This window comes from Cynoglossus semilaevis, chromosome 4 (assembly GCF_000523025.1).
Source record: "Cynoglossus semilaevis isolate Cse_v1.0 chromosome 4, Cse_v1.0, whole genome shotgun sequence".
NCBI lineage: Eukaryota > Metazoa > Chordata > Actinopteri > Pleuronectiformes > Cynoglossidae > Cynoglossus > Cynoglossus semilaevis.
The window spans coordinates 14,941,597-14,966,508 of NC_024310.1; the positions used below are offsets into that span (position 1 = coordinate 14,941,597).

Here is a 24,912-nt window from a genome sequence, read left to right on the forward strand (position 1 = left end):
TACACCCCCCCATCCTCAGCACAGGGGGCAAAGACAGAAAACATTTTGTTCACATTGTATTTCATTATTTTAACATAAACGCGTTTGTGCTGTCCAAAACGTCAAAAAATGCACAGAAGATCTGCTGTTAACAATGAATTTTCCAATAAAGTCAATGTAGTTTGCCCGGGCACAGTAACTCAGACTATGGAAACTCTATCCTTGGCCAAAGATCTTCCACCAGCTGCCTGACCAACATGAGCTGAGACAGGGGTAAACATTAGCAGCTTGCCTGGAAACATAATGCTGATGAAGACAGCCTTGATGGCTTACAATGAGCTCCAACATCCAGCACAAATAACGAAATCCATACTTAACCAGATGGGTTCCACTCGATCAGCCCGGGTCCGAGAATCTTTATCCCCTCTCTCTGACGTTTCTGCCAGAAACTCTAATTAACACTTATCTTTAGTTGAGGACATGAAGACTAGCAAGAACAACATAATGTTTTGTCCAAATCCAGCTCTAGCTGTTGTGATGTGTTGGACGCCAAGTCATTACACATGTAGAGTAGTTGACAAGAAATGAAGCTGCTAAAGTTAAGGTTGTGGATTTACGTCCCAGGCTTTAATAGAAGGCTAATAGCAGAAAATGTGGAAGTAAAACGATAGCAAAATCGGTTTAGTCCATCTAACATCGATGTGAGGTTAATTCCACAGGGAACAACATTATAACCCATTATAAAAGTCACAAATACGATAACTTAATGTCAGTACCGCTACTGTAATGTGGCACCGTTTCTTCCTACTAAAGCAAAACTGATCTAATTCTCATCTCAGAATATTGAGGAATGTTATCCAGATTTGAGTGAAGTCTCCTGCCTTCTGAATTCATCACCATCTGTTCAACAGGGCTGTTTTTAGACTTGCTGAACAGACAATAGTGTATTCTTCAGCACAAGCAATTGTCACAGTCAAACATAACTGTTAAACAGGTTTTATGCCGAAACCGAACTAATCACTCGTCTTAGAAAGAACTTACTCAGAAAGAAAAACAGAAAACATACTCAATTAGCAGACATAATGAACCTTTTAATCTATGACTGTTAAACAGCCAAGTCCAACTCAGGGGCCTAGCTATGGAAGTTTAAAACAGCATTTATCTAACGGTGAATGTGAACTACTTGTCACTGTGACAGCACACCACTGCACACACAACAAAATGTGACCTCTGTTTTTAACCCATCACCAAAGTGAACAGTGGGCAGCTGTAAGCGCCTGGGGAGCAGTGTGTGGGGACGGAGCCATGCTCAGCACCTCAGTGGTAACTTGGCAGCTGGTGGACTTGAACCTGAACCGTGTGTGTCTACATTGTGTTTACATTTTGTTAGTTACATCCCTACAGCGTTCCGGTTATAGCTGGCTCTTTGAGGGCAACCATGTTGCTGATGTGACCTTTGGTGAAAAGGAGTTTGACACCCCGGATCAAACCCTTGTAATAGGGTATTACGTGCTTCTGTCCACCTCTCCTGCCCTCCCCACCCAATGCACTTGAACAAATCCAAAAGACCCCACAGCCAATAACTCAAAACCTCCCACTCTCAGATATATGATGGATTCTCCATGTTCACAGTCACATAAAATGACAGTGTCATCTGTAGATAAATCAACTGTCAAACTGCTTATGCCTGTTGCCGGTCACATCCTAAATCATTGAGTGAGACTAAGTTAAAACAACTAAAACAAACTGATATTTTATCTATCAAATCACAGGGAATGTCCAAAGATTGACAAGCACTAGTGAGAACCCAGTAGTGTTGTGAAAAAAAAACACAGAAAACTCCACAAGACCAGACATGACATCAGTTCAAGCATCAAACTCTGCAGAGTTTGATACAACAACTACAAACACAACCAACAACCAAGCTACTGTTCCCACAGGACAGAGGTCTGCAACCTTGAACATCTATGGAGACCATTTTAATCATTTTCCCAGTGAACTTTATGGACCTGTATCCCTAAAAATTGTACCAGCAGCCGTTAAAGGTGCTGATGATTTATACTGCAGTAAAATGAGAAGCTCTGATCTGATCTGACATCAAATTCAATTTCCCAGCCAACAGAAACGAGACAGATGTTTATGTGGCATTACTTTTACTCAGATCTGATGATATAACAATACCAGCTATAGCGCTGTGGGCAGCAGTTGTCCCAGAGCCTGGTGGTCAGTGGCAGCCTCAGCACAGGAGGCCCAACCCTCATCACAGACACAGCAGACACAAAGTGCTTACCCAAGAAAGAAAAGACAGAAAGAGGCTTTAAATCAGTGAGCATAAAGTGCAGCAGGCAGCAAAGTGGTTTTATCAGAGATGAACCCATCCCTCCTCTGAACGCTGTGCTGTCACAGAGTTTTAACCACCACTTTATACTGATTTCTCAACAACAAACTCAGCAAACTGATAGTTTTAAAAATAATCAACGACAAAAACAATTACATTTTAATGTTTACCTGAAAAAAGTCTAATACTCTCAGTACAATGGTTAAATACTGTAATGTGGGTCTGCATTAAAAAAAAAAGGCCCCATCTTTTCACCACCCACCACCCGTCTCTCTCCAGGTTGTTACTTTTCCTATTTAATTGGCTGAGCTGTGACGGCAGGAAGGGCAGGACACAGACTGACTCACAGACAGATTCACTTGTCCACACAAAATGTGGGAACTCTAGGTCCCAATCATGCAGTCTAGACTGGTGCTGACAGTCCATCAAACTGTATCTGTGGATCAGCAGTCAGCAGGTTCAAGGTGGGTACCCTCCTGGTATTGACAGGAAAACCTGCACTGGTCACTGAAATAACTTGAAGCTGACAAATGTCATAATAATAATAAAAATTAAGTAAAAAATGCTGAAAATTAACCAATGAAAATCTGACATTGGATATGATTTGTGCTTAAAAAATAATTTTAAAAAACAAACTAATGAAACTGTGCTGGACAAATGATGGAACCCTTAACTTCATATATTATTGCACATCCTTTTGAGGCAATCACTGTAATCAAACAATGTTTACACCGTCACTGAGACTTCTGCCCCTGTCAACAGGTTTTTTGGCACACACCTTGTGATCAAAATGCTCTGGTTGTGAAACCATGTGATGAAATTTAAAAAAAAGCCAATGCCATTTTCAATAAGATTTCCTTAAAAAAGTTATTTTATTTTAATTGATAGGGACTGTCTGCCACTTACCACTAACCCAGGTGCTCACCACTGACATGTGTGGACAGAAAGATAATGACTCCATCATTATCCTGACCCACAATCACAACGTACAAGCCACAGTGTAGTAGTAACAAGGCATATTAAGGTTTGCAGCATTCAAAAGAAAATCAGTCAAATCTATTTTCAAGGCCTGACCCAATTACTTTGGATGCTTCTAGTTAAAGTTGTCCACAGGATACCAATGGCTTTTGGTCTAACCTTCCAATGATCCACAGCTAAAAAGGCAGTCGGACTTCAGAACTACACTAATGACCTCTGACAGCCCTCTGTGAAATATATTAAAGGTGTGCCATTATAGGATCGCCCTGTAAGAGGAGAGACCTTGCAGCTAATGGTCAATTAGAGACATCTATAGCCACGGCTGCTCAGAGTCAAGAGGCCAAATGTCTTAGAGACTCCACACTCCCACTGGTCTAAGTTGTAACTGTCAGATACAGCAAGATGAGGTCCTCTGAAGTTCTATTAGCTGAGTCAGTCACATACTGTAGTTGAGTGGAGAGAAATGGGGGTGGATTTACAAAGATTAGGAAGAATAGTGACCATCTTGTGATTAGCAGAGACTGATAATAAATTCGAAAACATAGCACACACAAACAAGTATACTAGTATAGTATACTAAACAAGTATTTAATGAATGGAGAAGAGGTGGCGAATGCGTAGTACTTTTATTTTTGTGTGAGTGTACAACTCTTAGATGGATGTTCTGGTCTGAGGTCCATCAGTGTTTAAAACACATTCATCTTCACATCTTTTTTAACATTTATCTACACCACCTTGGAGGACTAGTGCAGATACTGAAAGATTGTGTCTTTGTTTTGTATTTGAATGAGTATTTGCAAAGGTAGAACTGTACCGATATCTTGTTGAACCAGGCTGAGTTGCTATAGTGACATCAATTATTCAGATTGTGTCATTCTTAAGTCAAAACCACGAGGCGGGGGGTAAAAGTCATGTGTCTTTGGCAGGATGTGAGCTTCTTTCTGTTTAAATAGTCTCCGACACTGAATGAAAGCCACCCCCCACAGTTCACCTTCAAATGAGAAAACAAATCTATAACCACTGGTTTGAAAATGCCACTGGACCAACAAACCTTTTAAAAGACCATAAGACGGCTAAAGTAAGAAACAAAGGTCACCCTCATATGGACTTTCGATCGTTTCACTTTTGACTCATTCCCACAAGCAAAGAAAGAAAGGAGGTTAAGTAAGGTGGGGAACTGGGGAGCTACTACAGAATAATGCCAGTTAGCTTTGGCTCTGGAAACTTAATCAACGAAATAAACACATTGGAACGTTTAACCAAGGTGACATTTTTAACAAACATTTCAAGGTTTCTTGAAACCAGCCCTAAAACGACACCTAGAGCGACCGTTCACAGACATATTCCAGGCAGTGCTGCTGCTGGGAGAGCTAAAGCTGGCCCTGCCCTGCCTCCATACTGCTATTACACAACTGATATAAACTCCCCATGAGAATTTCTAGATTTAATTTAGGCATTTGGAGATGCTGCTTGCCAAAGACAAGGGCCATCAATCTCCTCTTAACAGCTCTAATCTTTATTGAGGTTCCAGACTTCAGGTAGTGCACGTGATGGATAGCCCCCGCCAGCTGAGGACAGTCAATCAGCCGGAAGAGAAACCCACAGTGGCAGAGCGACGTTCTGTGGTAGCCTGAGTGCTAATGGTGTACATTAGTTTCAGTAAAAGAAGCAGAAACTAATGGACAGGAAAGAAATGGACAACGCATAGAGGGTGTTTTTGAAAAATATCCATTTCACCAAGTTCCTCTTTAATATATATAAACATAAAAGGGCTACACGCAAGTTATCATTCCCAGTTTGATCTTTCTGTTTGGATGTTTGCATGGGTTCTTTCCTGCTTTCTCCAACTCCTTGTGAATAATGGTTTGTCTCTGTATGACGTCCTCTACAAGTCCAACACCATCAGTCCTCATGGCTTCATGACTTTGAGCTTGAACTTCACATGTTGTCCACCACTGTCCTGTGCTCACTCTCCTCACCACCTGTGATATGTCCCAACACTGCAACACTGAGTCATCAGAAAACATCTGACGTGCTCACTCTCCTCACCACCTGTGATACGTCCCAACACTGCTGAGTCATCAGAAAACGTCTGATGTTGGCAGCAGTTGAAGTCAGTGAAAGAGCAGCCCCCTGTGGAGCTCCAGTGTTACTGATAACTGTGTGTGATGTAAAGCACCGCAGGCACACATTATGTGGTGTGCCAGTCAGGTAATCCATAATCCAAGACACCAGTGGGGGGAGACACCTGCATCACACTCAGCACAATGAGTCAGCATATTCAAAGACAGCAGAAAGAGGAGCGAAGCAGGAGACAACAAGACCACAAACACCGTTCAGAACGCAAGGAATTGATTTGATGCCATAATGTCCTGCAACCAACTAACACAGAAACAGAAAAGGAAAACCACATCCTACACATAACCGTCTTCAACAAAAGTATTCTACAGAACAACAGCATTTACTGTGTGTTCTCTGTTCTGCACTGGGCTACAATGGACCAATACTTCCACAGGATTGGATTATGGTTATTTTTTGTCATGATAATATAAAATAGTACCAATTAGTAAATAATCACATTTTGTGGAGTGATAATGACAAATAAATCACTTCACTGTTCTAACCTGAGATTAATCTTAGATTTTTATTGTAGGACATATTTTTCTATTTGTGAGACATGTTTTTTCTTATTTCTTTATTTGGTCTCTAAATGACCTTGATGACCCTTCGCCTACGCACCCATAAACATTCATCCACGTCCGAATTTCATATTAAGTGTATTCTCTTTTAATAAACAGTGGGTCTTTGCTAGAGTAGATCCAAACATCGGAGCAGAGTTTTACACCTGGGGGGTGGAAGTCTTTGTTCCCACCATTGCTCTTAGTTCCCTATCTTTCCCTGGGACACAGGGATAATCTGCTTCAAATGACACCATATTGTTGCAGAGGGGCATATTGTCCTCCTTTCATCTGTCTGATAAAAGCCACAGAGAACACTAGTGTTCTTGCCAGTGGGACTGCGAAGAGCACCATTACACTTCGTCATCACCATGAAGCTTCTTTTCATCCATTTACCTCACAGGACTGGGAGCTTCAGGAGGAAGAAGGAAGCGATGAAGTACAGACAGCTCCCTCACAACAGTCAGCACATTTACTTTGTTCTCATTAACAAGGGACAGGCTTCGTTGGAAGTTTGATTCAATGTTGAAAAAATAATAAAAAAGAGCTGGCAAAAAGAAATCAATGTTAGTTTTATGTCATCACTTTGAAATTCTGCCTTTTAGTATTCTGTTAAACTACAGAAAGTTAAACCAGAAGAACCAGGAGATGATCACTTATCTTACATTAAAAATACGGCTGCACAATTAATCAAATTTTAATCACAATCACAATTTTGGCTGCCACGATTAAATAAAGATGATCATCTGCGATATCAACATTTAAAAGTGGGCTCTGCTACATATGAAATCAAGCACATTCTCAACCAATAGTCAGCCAGCCACCAGGGGGCAACAGAAAGCTGTGTAAATAGGAAACCAAACAGGTTTACAGCTGATAACCAGGAGTAAAAAGGTTTGGCAAGGTTTTCTCTGTCGGGTGGAAACACCCGCAGAACTACTGTTCTATTGTGCAAAGTTATGTAGAGCATTTGGGTTTAGGTATAGGATCGGATGAGTTACAATTGTTTTTATCGATGTTCAATCCCGAGTATCAGATCAAGACATTACTAGACTAAACCACCTGCATTTGACCAAATGCAATTAATTAATTCACCCTAAAGACTCACCAATCAGAAGGTGAACACAGTCTATAATTATTCATGGTTATGGTTTCAAATCACTGTAATACTTGGAGATAAACTTCCTGGCTGCCCAGTCAGTGATACAATAGGATTTCTAAATCTAACGCTACGAACTACTGCTTCAGAAGTATCTTCTTTATTTCCATGGAGAAACCATAATTTATTATCTTGTATATGAAATCCCTTTGAAGTTTAAATGCAAAGTATGATTCTCAATTAATGTCATATTTAAGTATATTTAGTGAAAAAGTGAAAAATACCATTACAATATAACGCCCTGTAAATGACTTCATGATAAAAATAAAACAGCGACATATTGATAATCACATCTCTCATAGAATCTGTGAATGTGTTCATGCAGTATTTTAAAGGTGAGCAGATACTCAGCAGACTGCTCGCTGTGACAGGTTAGGTGTAAATTGCTGTTTAGCTTTTTCTGGAAGTGAAAGCGGAGCAACAAAGTGAAAATGTCAAAACAGGGCTGTTTGAAATTCACATCTAAATCACTGTGGGCTGTGAACAAAAGATCAATGTGAGCACAAGGCATGACGTGATAAAGGAATGCCTCTGTTTTTGAAAGTGCTAAAGACAGAGGAAGTGATCTTCTACGACAAAGTATAAAAAACTGCCTGATTCAGTGTCTTTAAAAAATATCCTTCTCTCTATTTAAATGGACACCTGAACAGACAGAAGGAAAGAACAGTATCATCTGTTTGTAAAATGAAGTCACATTTTATAGCACCAACGTAAATATAAACCCACACGGCTTGACAAACCAAAATTTATCCATTATTCTTAAAATGTTTACCCTAAACCAGGGGTCACCAACTATTTTTAGAACTTTTCTGGACAGACACTTTAGAAGCACGACACTCAAATAAAAATAAATGGAAATCACAGAATCATTAATTATTAGGGATTACTGATGGTTATTTAAGTTTCAGGTGTTGTTTATTCCATTTGTTTTAATAGTGGGAAACATAAAGATTATCTCTTTGATCCTCACAAATTTGAAATCCAGTTGCAAGCCAGATTGGACAGTTTGACAGGCCAGATTGGACACATGGGCAGCCAGTTGATGACTGCCCTAAAGTGTACACCCCTATGGGGTACTATAGCCAAGATTTACACAAGGTGTCCCCTCATACATAAAGGTTCCTGACAATTTCTCTTTTTCAATGGACCCAGTGTCATATTTTATTCCAGTAGACACTAAACTGAAGTTTTACTGGAAAAGAATAACATCCTTACACACAAAATCATTCATACAGAGGAAGTCTGAAAACTAATATAATCTCAGATATCAAAACCTAAATCAAACACGAGTGACTGATCAACCAAGCACTCTGCCAGTCCCCCAGCCAAAACAAGCCAACATCAATGTCACACAGACTTCCTGTAATTTGGTTGTTTCTATTCATCTTCATATTTTGGTCTCATGTATCACTGTGTGATTTCACTCCCTGCTGTCCAGTATCCACGCCTCTTTGTCCACCTGTTCCCCGGCTCACTTGTGTCCTGTTGTCTCCTCCCCTGTTCCCTATAAGTACCTGTCTCTGTGCCAGTTTGCCCTGCTCTCCTATGAGTGACTCAGCCTTTCCTCCTTGTTTTCCAATGTGTTTACGATCCTGTCTCTGATCTGGTGTCCTGCAACACTCAAGTGCTCGCTTTAGTCTCATTTTAATAAGTCGAATTATTTTGGGGCATTTTCGACCCGAGTCAGATGGTAAGAGTAAAAATGACAAACAAAAAAAAGTTGAAAAAATAAAACACTCCAAAATAAGTTTGAACAGAAGAAAGTTCACTCATGGGTCACATCCCTTTTTCTTTTAATTAGACTTTTAATTAGTTTGGCTCTCCAGGGAATTGTGGGCAATTCTTGCTGTATTTAGAGGACATGAGCTGCTAAACAGCCTGAAGTCAAGGTTGCCTCTTAGTGACGCACATATTCAACAACCGAGAGGTTTGAAAGGCAGACAGGCGGCTGGTGTGCATGGAGACATCCAGCTGAAAGATTAAGGAGCATTTGAGAGTCTGTCACTCCCTCCCAACTGTTTTTAACTGTGATTACATTTCTGAACTGCAATAATATTTTTTAATTAATTGTTAAACAAATAATTGTGTAAAAAAAAACCACTGCAACATGTTCTGTCTCAAAGAACTGTAAAATGAAATGCAACTTAATGACAAATTAAACACTGTGTGAATTTTCAGGATGACAATTTACCCAGAAACAGGATCTGGTAAAGCCTTAGGGACTGAGCTTGGTCTGAATATTAGGTTTGCACAAAAGATGCTTGAGAAGCAAATATCTGCTGTGAGGTGATCAAACATGATGACTGTTATCTCTGCGACACATGGTGAGGTGATCAAACATGATGACTGTTAGCTCTGCAGTCATCATGTTTGAGCCAAAAAGTGAGAAGTTTTATGAGAGATAGTCATTTATTTTTTCATCTTCTACCACTTAGTCCTTTCCAGGATTGTGGGGTGACTGGAGCCAGTCCCAGCAGTCGGCAGACAAGGGGCAGTTTATATCCTGGACAGTTCACCAGTCCAAAAAAGATAAAGCCCAAACTATTATTAACTTAAAGGAATATTCTCAAATCATCAACAAAACAAAGACTGTACTATCACAAATGCCTAACATAACATGTTCAATTTTTGTGATTTAATATAAGTCTTAAACCTAAATGGAAGCTCATAAAAAGGTAACATTTGTAATAGCAAATCAATCTTAATCCACAATGCAAATATCTTTCCTAAATATAACCAAAACAGAACTGAGGCATACTCTAGGTTTCCTAGGTAAAATAATTAGTCAAGGTTTTCTTTAGAGCAGAATTCTTTCTAAAGACGTCTATAGTACACACAGTTATCCACAAAAATGTGTGAAAAGTTGCCAAAATTCTATCTTACTAAAGAAATTGCAAATATTTTGTAATATAACTTGAAGAAATTATACAATTACCGCCAATACAATTTCGCCAAATTTTTCCAAACTGGATAGAAGAACTGTTTAAACTAGAGAACAAAAGCTCTTCCCTGCATTTAACTTTTCCAAGTACTTGGTCTCCGAGTACCACAAAAACACCAACATCTGCTAAAGATCTAAACAAAAGAACGACATAGAGACAATAATAAGGTTGAAAAGCCTTACAACTTCACTCATTCCTGTCTAGGATAGAAGATCTAGGTTCAGGTGTACTCTATCCTTTCACTGATGTACTACCACGCAGTATCAGTTGTATTTTTGTCAACAAATTTATTTCAGGCTCACTTTGATCTGATTTTAAAAACAAAAGGCTTTTTCAGTGAAAATGAGTCAGTGCAAACCTTCGGTGTAGGATACCCAGGGTCTACGTGGCTGCATCACAAAGCTCTAATTTAGTCTGTTTTTCTAAGTGAGAGCTGCGCAAGCACAACCACCACAGGCCACATGACCTCCGCAAAGCAGGAAATCACAGGGTGTTGTCGTCCTGCACAGCTTTAATCACATATTACTATTTCTGTGGCGGCAGCTGGTGGGCGGCTGCAACGAAAAGCAACTGCATCTTCTTTTCTTTTGAAAAGATTATCAGAGCTAGAGGACTGGTGTAACGTTTTCAAACTTTTTTTTATTGCTGAATGATAGCTGAAGATAGAAGCAGCTGTTAATCAGTTGGTTAAAGAATCATACAGGTGTAACCAACCACGGGAGGGGATCACTAAACCAGGATGGACAATAACATCTCAGCGACGCCCCCTGTATTAAGAGCTAGCGTATGGCAGGACTTCAGCTTTTATGAGTTAATAAAATAATAATAAATCATACGGTATGAGGTAGACATAGTCATTCAGAAACAAAAAGTGTATGCTAAAATTTCATACATATGTATATATACATATATAGACAAATATGTATATGTAAAGTATATAAAAATATATATACACACAAACATTTACATAAATATATACAGTATATTGGGGTGTAATAAAATATCGATACGCTGATACACTGCAATACTTCGTTTCTATAGCACCACAGTTTTTGTTCTCTACTACTCACTACACTCAGCCCTGTTTCTGATGTGGTTGCTCCCAGACTTTGGATCAGTTAACAAAACAATTAGCCCTACCTCTACAGTAGGTACTTTAGCTGTGTACTACACTGCACCACGTCATAGTTCTGTTGCAGCACTCCTCTCTCATTTTTGGCTTTTGTCAGTTATTAAATCATGTCTGTCGCAATGGTCATGTAACCACAGATTGTGGCTTTACAACAGATTATGTCTAAATTATGTCTCAAAATTGCTTTTTGCAGTCACTGTTTGTATACTGTATATGAAACAATCTCAGGTCCTACTACGATGACTCTCTGGGAAGATCACAGCCTAGAGCAGGAGCTGATTAGGGCAAACCTAACAGTACTCTGAGGTTATTTTATTTGACACAATGATTACAGTGTGGTCGGACCTGGATTTTACTCATTTCAGTTTAGGTCTTCACTGTTGTTGTAGCTACAGATGCACAAAGCTTAAAAACGAAAAACTGTTTACCCAGTAGGCAGATGAGAGCTGCCTCTGTGTGGGAAGAGCTGTAGAGACAATATGACCTTAGTGAAGTGTTAGACACAACAATGCAAAGAGAAATGAAAAAGCACAGCACTGTGAGCTCCTGCTCCTCAGCTCCATCAGTCCTCACCTTTCACACTTGCACATCTCATGTCAAATTTGTACCTTCTATGTTCAACCTACAATCTGAGAGAGAGTTGGTGTTAAAGATTTGATGTTCACTGTGGTTTCGTCACAACAGTTGACAGTAGTAGTCAAAATAAATCTTTAATGATCACAATTTGTTACAATAAAAAGAAAAAAGATGGAAAACATGATGCCCTTTATAAAGATCAGGTCACGTTATTTGCTTAAGTCCAACCATCTGTCACAGACAACTGAGTGGAGAATAACCATCCATGGCCCTGAAGATTTATAGAGACTCAATCTCTGCCTTTCTCTCACTCTCTCCTCGTCATGACCATCACATGACCCCTCCTGCAGCACACATGGGCAGGCTGCCAAACTCCATACTGTGAAAACACTAGCAGATGGCTGCCAGGTCCTCTGACCGTCTGACTTTGTGGTTTTGGGTTAACTCTGCAACACACACTTTTTGTTTTTACTATGAAGGGGGCTGGGGTTGTTTATGCACGCACAGTAAAGGGAACAGCAGCCGCAGCACAGTAGTCTTCTTTATTGGTAGATTCACTCTGGTGTGTTGCATCATCCATAATTTAAACATGGAGATGGTCTGTTAATGAACAACCTTTATTATTAGGAAGACAGATTTTCTATACATTTCTATATATTTCTTCATTGACTTGCAATCCTTAGGAGTTTAGTATTTCACTACAATCTCACGTGGGCTGGTTGAAGACAAAACCTTTCTTGGACTTTTATATTTTCCTTTTGCCTTGGAGCTCTATCTACACCATCCTCGTCCACTTCTTCTTACCACATGCCCACATCCCTCAACCTCACATCTCTAACATAGTTTTCAACAATGCCTCAGCTACTCCTGGTCCCAATGAAAATATAACTATTATTATTATAACCATGAAAGAATATTCCAGCATTATAACTCTAATTAAACCATCGTCCTCCTGCTGCTGTACTTCACTCTCAGTTTACATTGCATGAGTCAACACTGTAATTGTAATGTCCCCTGTTGTCTGTTAATATCATTTCTGCCAATCACGGTGTTCTGCCAGTGGATCTGATTCAGTTTGTATTTGGCTTCAGTGAGGAACGACAGCTTTTTCTTCCCCAAGTCTCTGAAGTGACAGTGTCATTAGTGTCAGTGCAAGGTAGGGTTCAGAAGACTATTAAACACTGAAATCAATCCAGCTTTCTATTGGTTCTGTTGGATCAACACCATTACCTTTACCGTCACAAGACTACGACAACCAAAATGGTCAGGATGACATGACTACAGTGTCTCCATTTAATTGCAAAGAATGGTGAGCACAAATGATCATCATTTTATTGTGAAAAAGGGCAAATTTAAATGTCACAGATTGAGATGTGACTTGGGGCTTTATGGACCTCGACCTGATTTATTGTAATTATTGTAAAATAAATGTTGGCCTTACATTTTCCTTAATTCAGTTTGATATTAATCACTGCAATAACAAGCAAATGTTAAAATATAATTAAATAAAAGCTTCAACTGTGAGATTAAACACATCGGATGTGTTTGACTCTCAAACTAAAAAAACTGAGAACTTGTTAACATATTTCATATTTCATTGTGCAATAGCACTAAAATGGTGTGAAGAATCCAGGCAAAACAGTGAATCTTAAATATGACATGTTAGAATATTTCTGTATTTAGCAGAAGCAAAAACAAAAGTGTTAAAGACAAGGTACATCTTTTAAACTCTAGGTCTTTTACCTGGGAAGCAGGATAATTTATGAAAATTAAATCAAACCGTTTACAGCCACGTTTCATCAAACAGAAAAAACTAACATGAAAACAGTGACAATGCAGATGCACATTGATCGGCACACCCCGAGTTTCAAAGCTCTCATCAACACCATTAAACACCACTTCCCATTCTGACACGGGTTGGGAAACATCCTGTGTTTCATCTAGGCTTTTTGCATTTTCCATCTCAACTGACGTCTCACTGTGATCATTTAATTGTTCTTGATTGTGCCACTGTATATGTCGGATGACCAAGTTGCAATGCGAGGGTCATACACAGCTGAGGCACAGCCAGTGAAATTATATTTGCTCTGCCACTAACTGCATTAGTTTCAATGACATTAGTGGTGATGAATATAAGGAGATGACCTGCTCAACGTTTCAAATGATGCCTTCGAAGAAGAAAAACAAGGATTTAGCTGGTTTGTCTGACGTGTGTTTGCAGCTAACCAGTCATTAAACACAATGATATGTAATAACAAACAAAGCCATAATAGTACACTTAGCAAAACATACTACCTCAAGCTTTGTTATAGCAATGTGTCATAACTTTACTAACAAGAACATTTGACAGTTAAGATGTTTTAACAGACAAAAGAACCTGAGAAAAAATATATTTGACACCCCTTCCAATAGGACGATGAACTACCAACAATCTATTTAATGTCAATCCATCTTTCTATCATTTAATCCCGTTCAGATTGGAAGGTTGAACTAAAGCCATTCTCTGTAGGCCATCCCAGGACCACATACAGTATAGAGGCCACTAGTTACGCTACAGAAGTCAGGTTTTTATCTTTTTATCAATGGAATTATTCATAAGTCATAACCTACACAAAGCTAAATTCACAGACCAGTAATCGAACTAAACGGAGAACAGCTACTGTGTTCCATAAGCTGTTTATCTGATGTGCATGGCAGGTGGAGGTCGGGCAGCTCTGTGTTCACTCTCCTTAATTATAGGCAGAGGTGAACGGATCAGACCCATATTTCCTTTCAAATAAATTTACCTGTCATCTTAGATGTAAACAGTGTGACTTTGCGCTTTCCTCCTCCATTAATACTACCGCCTCCAAGGTCTTTCCCCACAGGAATGACTCAGGTATCAGACAAAATCAATAAGCCTCGGGTTTGAGCGAAGAGTTTGCGCACCCTTATTCTATTCTGGCCCAACAACGAACAATGACGTTGCTATATCTGAGAGTAATGAAGATGTGTCTTTGTCAACTGATAACTGAGAGGAGCACCTTCAGGACAAGCAGCATTTAGATGTCATGCAAAAACTCTTCTTCTCCCCAGAAAGATATGCCACTACACTGACCTGAATTAAAATTAGATGTCATGCAAAAACTCTTCTTCTCCCCAGGAAGATATGCCACTACACTGACCTGAATTAAAATAATACAAACTTGAGTTGCACCAGCTCTACAACTCTGAACCAATTTGGCCCACACCTGGTAAACCAATTACTTGTTTGGTGGAGCACAAGTGAGTATGGATTCTGCAGCCTCTGTAGTTCCATAAACACGGAATGATCAGAGAATGTTCAACCAGTAGTTGTAACCGGTTGTAACCGATGCTGCTGTGCCTAAAGGGGTAGATTAAGGGCAGAACTTCCACTATCAATGAGAGATATTGGATGGGGATGCTGATATGAAGCATCAGCACCATAAAGCACATTCCATGTCCTCTTTTCTTTTGGCATGTTTTTATTCCGAATAGTTACAGTTACAGTCTTGTTCTTACTGTTAAAAATATTTCAGATTGTTCAACTCTATAACTGCAACCCATAGAATTAAAACAAAACTATAAATGCCCAGAGATAGTACTTCCACTCTAACAGATATCACCAACAGGACTGGATAAGGAACGTCTGGGTCCACACTCTTGGCCAACTGTACTACTGACTTCTGTAAAAGAGCATTCCGTCATCAGAACATCACTACTTATAGTACCAACGTGTTGTTTTAATGTCAATATGGACTAAAATTAAAAGGATTATTTCTTGTATCCTTTATACGACTACTAATATTCAGACAGCTCTCCAGACTAAAGAGGTTTTCAAGAGTAAATAACTGGACATGAGAGATGAAAAAGTCTCTCAATCATTTTTTTTACATCCTGGCAGAAATGTGGCGTGTAGCGGAGGAAACAAATTATAGGGCAGTTAAAAAAGAAACTGAGGAGACCATTCCCACAGTTGTTCATTTAACCAGATATGTCTACACATCCCATCAACAGAATGGTTGCAATTCCAGCATGGACAACAAGCGCTGAGGTTTTTCTGCCCAGACTATGTTATAAAAATAGAAATGCAGCAATGTCACAAACCACAGACTGAAAGCCTTCGTTCGATTTGTTGTTATTGTCAGCAGCATCAACTCATCTATCGCATTGGTATGAATCAGAGCAGAAAGTTTAATTTAAAATAAGATTTTTGTTGTTGTTGTTGATATGATGTCTTTTGTCCATATTTGTGGTTTATGGTGTATATCTATCTATCTATCTATCTATATATATATATATATATATATATATATACATATATATACACATTTATATAGTAAGTAAGTATTTGTGGGTTAACTTTAAGTTCACTTTATTACGCTTTTTCTAACTATTATAATAATAAGAAAGTACTTGTTATATTTCAGTGACCCAGTCATAGGATGCTGTGTACCTAAGATAAGATAAGGTAGTTTTCTATAAACTATAACGTTTCTTTTTCTCTCTCTCTCATTTCTTAAACATTTTTGGAGATCGCTTCCACTGCAGCTTGTGAACTATACAAAAAGAATTTGTTGACCTACCGAACACAACTTCAACATAAATGTAACTTAACTATAATAGAGTGTCAGTGGGAATCATTGACCATGGGTTCTTTTTTGTTACAGCTGATGTTGTAATTGAACAATCAGGGCTTAAATCACAGTCATATCATCACTGTTTTCTTCAGTTATTCAGTATACAATATAGAATTATCATGTTCATGTGTACAACATTGAAAGTTGGACTGAAAATGCAATCTAATCAGGTTCAATCAGCTGGTCACAGGGTTTTATGATTGGCTACAACAGGTACATTTACCAAAGGGTATTCTAGACAACCATCAATTCCAACATTTGTTACCACAAGATGGCAAGACATTATGTGCTATCTTGTTCTTCCTGTATTATAGTGAAAGACTATGTCCCCGGGGCCAAGGGTTGAAAGTGATGCAGATTCTGTTAGCCTAATGAAGTGGTTAACCAACTCTTTCTTCAAATGTCCTTTTTGAAGACCAAATGGGTTTAGTGCAGGAGACATTTTTCATTTTGTCTGCATTTGTACAATACCAGTAATTGTTTCCCCTGAAGGCATCATTTCCTGACTTGACTTACAGTACGTTCAACTTGTTTGATGGAGATCAACGAGAATTGTTTGAGAGACAGGAGTTTGATGGAGAAAACTTTGTTTTTGTCTCAAGTGCATTACCAGTCTACCATTTTTTATTAATTAGAAACTAAATGTTCTGTTAATTGGTTTTGAAAATACTTTAAACATGAAACCTTATATTTCTGTGATTTAGAATCTTTGGAGCTGACAGTACAGAAGATAGTTGTCAGACAATGTTTTTCGTGTTGTTCTTCACAGCCTAAGCAGGGAATTGTAATTGCCCCATCACCCATAATGATGTGCGCTCCATGCCCCTGTTTTGTTTTTGTTTTATCTTGTTTTCACTGTGGTGTAATACAATGTGGTCTCTCAGATTTAGAGAGCAGCGAGGACAATGACATATATTCATTAGAGAAGACACCACCTCTCCACCTCTCCACCTCTCCTCTCCTCCTCCTGCTCATTACCCCAGCACAATAGTTCATGAAGCTCCTACATAATGAAAGGACGAGATTTTGTCCTTTTCTGCTAACTGATTGTCCATTACATTTAAACAAAGACAAAGATCCTCAGTGTGACATTGTGCATAAATCCCTGTTACACAAAGTCTTGACTTTTTTACTTGGCAGCTGTAACAGCTCCTGTCCAACAGAAACACTGGACTACCCTCGGCACAAAGGTACTACAACACTCGACCTACAGCGTTTTGCTTATGTCACTGAGAACTCGTTGGAGAGTGGAGTGGAGTCATTTATGTACGGCTTAGTGAAAAAACTTGCTGCATCAGACAATTTTATCAACCAGATCAGCCAATAGAAATTTAGATATTCAACAATAATTTTTTACCAACTAATAATATTGTTTATCCCTATTTGGAATAGCCTTCTGTTGATAAGAGGGAAATAAAACTGGCTGTCTGCCAACATTATCCTGCTGTGTCTGTGCTGTTGTTTACATACACACTGCCTCTCAGAGCTGGGAAAGTTTATAACGTTGTCTTCCAGTCCATTGCATACTTATTGAAATCCATCCTAAAGAAGTATGTTTGATAATAGGTTTCAGGGAGCATAGACAAGAAAATACTCAAATGTATCAGGATAAACCAACTTCTGGTACCTCACCTGGTGCCTCACATGGATTATCTACTCTTTAGCAGCCACCACTGATCCCAGAGGACTTTGTTACATCTGCTACTGACCACTTGTCTGCCGCCCTGTCCTCTTAACACTTGACAGAAGAGCTGCAACGACATTGACTTGTCCCATGCATTATCTCACAACTAGACTGAGGCAGAGTTTAAAATACATTTAATGAGCTGTGAATTTCCTTCTTTTTTTCAAACAGAGAGTGCATGATTGTAACAATGATCTGCACTACTATCAGTGAAAACAAAATAAAACATTTTATAAGTGGGCATTAAAACCTCTGGGGCTTTTTATGGACAACTTAATTGAGACCAGTCCTGTCTGTTAATTGTTGGAGAGATGCCATCAAGGAGGGACAGCAAGCTAAATGGAACAATTAATTAATAACTGCTCGGAAATATCTACCTCTCCATGTAGAGTTGGAGAACGTGAGACAACACATTGAGAACACAATGATGTGTTACGTGAGACAACACATTGAGAACACAATAAATAACTTTTATTATTTGAGTAAAAACAGGGAAATTAAAATAAAAAATTGTAGTTTGGTAGTTTATTAAGAATATATAATATTTTAGTCTCCCGTATATCAAGTAGGCCTAGGAGGATGATCAATAAATCCAGTGATCACACGACAAATAAAAATGAAGTTGATCATTTTGCCGGCCAGATATATTGCCTTGTGCATGTGTGTTTTCCTCGTCTCTGGCCTCCAACCAGGCTGCATGACAAGAGGGTTCAGTCTGTGCATCAGTCTTAGCACCTGGACCTATTTGTTCCATAGTAGAATGAGCAGAATAAACCCTCGAATGCAGAAACACAGACGAGCAAGTGTGCTGAATCTATTCCAAAGTGGTATCAACAAGAAAAGGCGACACAACAAACTTGCATGTCCACACAAAACATAACCTCCCAACTGAGAAAAAAAAAGGTAAGGTAAGGTGTTTGGTCGACAAAGTAAATACAAACGGTGGCCCCTTTAGGGGTCCGCTCAGTGGCGTGTCCATAACAAGGGGCGTTCAGGTACCACAGGAAATGCAAAGGGTACTCAAGTACAATTGGGAAAATTGAAAATCACAAAAAATACAAAAAATAATGACAATGAAATATTGTTTATCACAATATTTTTTGGAAAGATATATTTATTATCACAGACCTGATACCAAGAATGACATATTTGTTATGATGCACACACCTGAATGACATATTTGTTATGATGCACACACACACACACCTGTTGATGGCTGTTACTGACACCACAGCCGTGTGTAAATGCATTCACTGACGGTGTCATATGGAGGAGAAATGATTGCTGTAGGAATCACTCAAATCTAAACCCTGCCATCAAAACTGTTGCTGGTCACCTGAGCTACAGCCCATCAAAACTGTTGCTGGTCACCTGAGTTACAGCAGCACAACCACATGTCACATTTGTGAAGGGATTTCAGAAACAAAAAAAAGCTCCAAGCCCACAGTAATCAAAAAAAAAAAAGCTCCAAGCCCACAGTAACTCTGACGAGACCTCGGTGGAGATGTTCTGAGGCTGTACCGTGGTGTACACACCGCACAGTTCGTGTGTTTCCTGGTTCGGTGCAGAAGCTGCATCTTCAGTTTTACTATAACAGACAGGACTGCAGAGTGGAGAAACACGCTCACACACGAACACTCGCGCGCACTGTCACGCGGGCACTAAAGGCTGCAGCTGTGCTGCCACAGGGACACTGCATGTGAGACTGCAATGCGTTGTTTCCCCCTCACACGCTCTCTCCTCTCCACACACACACCTCCAGCATCACATCCTGGGATTTCTTTCACCATACAGTACAAGTGTTTGGTCGCAGATACAGGACGTGTCATATAATGACACAAACTTAACGGAGTCACGTGACACCCAGTATAAAGTGCGCTCAACTACCTGGACCACAAATCCGAGTTAGGCACCCCTCAACGGTTACTTTTTCAATGTACAACAGCTGCTACTTAGTAGAGTTTGCGCCACAATTCTGAAGTAAAATATTAACAAACATGGTTCAAGGTTCTCAAGAATGACAGAGAGATAAAGACAGAGAGAAAAGAAGAATCCAGAAGGTGAGAGTGAGGATTTCAGCGGGAGAATATTGTATGTAAAACGCGAAGCGCGTGCACGCTTACACACGCACGCACCCGGCTAAGCACACACAGAAGCAAAAACACGATACGAGAGTGGGAGAGAGGAGGGTTGACTATATCTCAGTCAACTTACCTTCAAGAAGAAGCTCAGCTGTGAAGACGCAAACTGAGAGGAAAAAAGCTGCGAGAGATCCGCTCCCCGTGATCGCCATGTTGGACACCTGCAAGGGACTGACGGCGCTATATCACCTACAGAGAGGGAGAGAGAGAGAGGGAGGAAGAGCGACAGAACGGGAGAGCTTGCCATGGGATGGAAGCGAGGAGACATGGGAGGAGATGTGAGGGGGACGTCACCTTTGTCCGCTTCATGCTGGTCTTTTGTTGCTCCCCTAGAACATTTGAAACAATGGACGGAACATGGAAACATGTTGTTGTTTTTTTGTTTGTTTGTTTTATGGGTTATGGTTCAACGAGGACGTAAATGGATTAGCAAAAATCACTGACTAACTTGGGGACAGATAAAAACAGGAATTAGATTATTCTTACTGGCCCTTATTATTATTCAAATTGTTGAGTTGAGTTGAATTTTGTCTTATGGATTTTATAAATAAAACATTTATAAAGACATCAAGTTTCTTTTTTGCAGCATCTGAAAATAACATATCTTATAATAAATCCTAACATCCCCCAGGTTCACACTTGTGGTGGGCAACAAGGTTGTGTGTTCAGTCTTTGTTATGCATTTTAAGAAGAAGCCAGAAAATACATCAATGGAGTTCCACACAGCAGTGCGTTGTAGCCAACACTGAACCTCTTCTCTTCTAAACCCTGGTTTTCAATATGCCAAAATGATACAAAGGCTGTTAATTGCACAATCCCTCCTGTCAGACAGTTGTGTCAGTCCTCATTCCATGGCTGAGTAGGTGGTATTTAGAGCTTCATTTTGATTTTACACTCATGCCCCACTGCTGCAAAATGAATTCCACACATCACATTTTTCAGATGTTATTATCTGTGGCACCTCACCAGTTCTGCCTGTCACTCACACAAGATCTCCACAAGGTGTTTGGTGCTAACAGTACTTGGTACTGTGCCTGTCACTCACACAAGATCTCCACAACAGTACTTGGTACTGCGCACGGTTTGCCAGATTGAACTTTTTTTTTGTCGTATGTATCCCTCCAGTGTGAGCAGTTATAATGGGACAACATTATAATTGAATCCATCCATTCATTCATTAAACCCACCACTCTAAAGATAAGTAAACCATTCATGCTCGCATTCACACCTTCAGTTAGATTTTCATAACATATTAGTCATAAGAAGTTACTTTTTTTTTACACAGTGTAACCTAAATAGTTGAATTTCTACCACGTGACATGAACGGATCAGTATAATTTCATGTTGGGGGTGGGAGGGTTGCAGGAGAGGAGCATTTATGTAGCAAGTTACCCTGAAAGAAGTGGAAGTGACACATGCACTTTTTCATTTATTAGTTAGTTTTGAGCAATCACCAGCAGTCACCAGTTGTGATCAAACCTTTGACCTTTTTGCTGTAAGGCAGGCACACCAAACATCCTCCACCTTGAATAAAAAACTTGTGTTTCAGGGAAAACATGATTGATTTAATCTAGAATTTTCTTCCTATATTCCAGTTTACTTGCTTACTGCAACTAGCATTGGCAGTGTAAGAGACATACTGTAAGTGTAAGTAACTGTGTCTGATTTTAATAACTAAAGCATGTTAAGACCGACTCTCAGGTGTCTCAGTGTTTAATTAGTCTTTTTGACTTCCTCTCATACAATATTCTAATTCAATTAAGTGTTTTTTTTTCTTCTGTGCTCTTCAGACATATGCTGGGAGTTCTGATAGTTGGTTTGAGGATGAAAAGGTTTGTAAATGAAGTAATAAATCTATGGTTATGACAGTGGTAATGTGTCATGCACTGGTCGATAAAAGATGTCCTACCTATCGTATTAAGGCAGATGTCAATATGTGGGCCAAGGGCAGCCATCCAGGATAGCATCGTTACCTTAGCAGATAATCATTGAAACACATGTTAATCACCTGTGCTACAGCACCTGGGGTGGTCAACAACACAGCATTAGCAGGAACCTCTCCACAGTATTGGATAGCTTTTAGCTCATTCTTCTCTGACTGAATGTAGACATCTTACTTTTTTATGTGGTGTTTTCTTGCCCTTAGCTTACGTTGAACTACATCTGAAAGCAAAGTTAGCTTTGGCTAGTGGTTTTATTTTAGGCTAATATTTACCTTCATCCTCTCGGACAAACCCTTTAGCTTATTGGAGTTAGCTTATTATTCTTTTCTTCTTCCTGTTATTGATTTCTTTTTCCATTTAATTTGTATCAATGTTGTATTTCACTGCTACAGGACTGTTCCTTTGCTTGTAATAATAAAGGGAGGTTCCTACGTCTCTCTGGGTAGAGAAGCCCACAATCTCTCCACGCTGGATGAATAATGGATAAGTCTGGGTTTGACGACTGAACTGGTTAATCTGGGATACTGTGTCCTAATGGCCAGCTATAGATTTTGTGTAATTGTGTGTGTCTGTGTGTGTGCGCACTAAGAGGATTCTGTTGAGCAGCTGTGACCTCGCATCTAAGTTTACACACTTGACCAAGGTGGTACATTTAGCAGTTCCTTTTTAATTAGCACCAGGCCATGAAAAATTATTCAATCCAGACCCTTTTTTACAGTTGATGTTTTATTTAGAAATACATTGGTTTTAACGACCTCACTCTGTCATCTGCTCCTGAGCCATTCCCTTTTTAACTTCACTCTTTGTAGTCTATTAAATATCTCAAATAAAAATCGAGAGAATTATCTATTTAGAAGCACTTAGCCATTTATTTTTACCTCTTATTGTAAAAGGATGAATAATTCAGACCCTAAAATGTGAGCGGTTTCAACAGGGGTCACATGCTTGTTTATTTTAATTCATCTGACATTTCTAAAATACACATGTAAATATAATGAGCGTTTGCACCACAGGCGGGAGCATTTGCTGACCATGAGCCATTTGTCGGTCCATTTTTACTTATTTCACTTGAAGAGACCAGCATTGTACACACCCCCACTTCCTCACATCCACAGCAAATTATCACAGGAAATTATATTCCAAATATATCCACAGCTCATCAATTCTTTATGCCTTCCAGCAATGAAACCTGTGCCCTCAATTGGTTTCCTGTCCACTTTCTGTCCCTCTTACTGGAGCAATAGGGTTTTAATATTAAACACGTACTTGTGTTGTTGAACTTCAGTTGGGAACACATAAGGAAAATTGATATATTTTAATCTATGTAGTGACAGCAGAGTACAGTTTCAGATATCTAGTTTCAGATATGCAGTGCATATCCAATATATGCAGTTGTTTTCCCCCGAAACTGCAGTAAACGTCTCAGGAACCCACAGGCGATTCCAGCATATTTGGTGAAACCCAATAACGATTCTTACAGGTATTATATACAGTAATTATGCCAATATGAGATCGATAAAAACAGTCGGACAATATTATTGGACATCCCTAGTTTTTCAATGAAAGCTTGAAGCACCACAACATTAATAAAACAAGAAATAACTTTACTTAGCAGGTGCTGTCAGTTTGATAACACATGGATGATAGCCAATTCACTGGTGTTTCTAATGCACTACTTATGAAACAACCTAGTGTTTTTTATGGTCACTCTGAAGCTAACATACACTGACAGTATCAGTTTCAAAATCTTTCTGCCCCAGTTATTCAGAGTTCAGAGGTCATCTGCATGGACTCCCAGGACTCTCTGCTCTGGAGGCAGGTGTGCTAACTGCTACACTATGGAACCAAGATAGTGTCTGTACAGAGAAGAAAAATCGGCAAGTTAGAAACAATTAAAAGACTCTGAGAAGGATGAATATTTCTAGTCCAAGCTTTTTTTTTTAGTCTTTGTCTTCGTCTCGTCTTTTGTTTGGCCAAAATGTTAGCGCTGTAGCTCCATTAAACAGCTATTAGGAATCAGGAAACACCATTAAAGTCATTCAAATCATCCCTGTGTTTTATTTTTTATCATAAGCTGGAAGAAATTCACACGTTTGATTAACAAATCAAGTTCTAACACATTTTAACCTTTTTCTCCCTTTCTATACAAGGCTACTTATACCAGGCATTATTGTGGAAATGTCTTCTTCTGTGTAAGGACACAGTCCATTGAGCATCAGTCTGAGCATCACAGATTACTTCTCCTCCCCTGTGTTTAAAACTGCTCCCTGATTTAATAAATGGAAAGAGTTTATCGAGAGTGGCTTTATGAAAACGGACGGGATTTTATCAGGTGTGGAGAGAAAACCTGAACTCAATTGGTTTGTTCATTTTTACTTTATATTTTCTCCTTTTCTGCACTGGTGCAAAAAAGACCAATCATTGTGCTGTATGTCTGTCTGAACTGAGTGGAACTATCACCCCATGGGTTTATGGGTATTTTTTACAAGACCATATATTCTAGGTAAGGCAGGGCTTTACTGTACTGGTGCTACAAATACACAAAGTCGTTGTGGTAAACCGTATGGAAGTAAACTACTGTCTGGATATGCAGGTGGCTAAATGATAGGCTAACAAACAGGATAGTAATCTTCTGAGGTTGAAAGTAATTGGTCCTATAAAACCGGTCTTAGTAAAAGCTGTGTGACTGTCATGGATTTGTATATTGCAATTAAATCAGTGG

At 39.3% G+C, this 24,912-nt stretch overlaps 1 protein-coding gene across 2 annotated transcripts in view; it reads right to left on the reverse strand.

Moving 5' to 3' along the window:
• LOC103378323 (cell adhesion molecule 1-like) overlaps window positions 1-20,785 on the reverse strand; it is a 37,985-nt gene extending 17,200 nt beyond the window's left edge. The window contains exon 1 of one of the 2 annotated variants that reach the window (XM_008309497.3): window positions 20,321-20,785. In XM_008309497.3, coding sequence (XP_008307719.2) covers window positions 20,321-20,399 — 79 coding nt within the window. In that variant the 5' untranslated portion in view covers window positions 20,400-20,785. The remainder of the gene's footprint in view (window positions 1-20,320) is intronic. The other variant, XM_017032255.2, reaches the window with a different exon arrangement.
• Window positions 20,786-24,912: the final 4,127 nt, after the last annotated feature.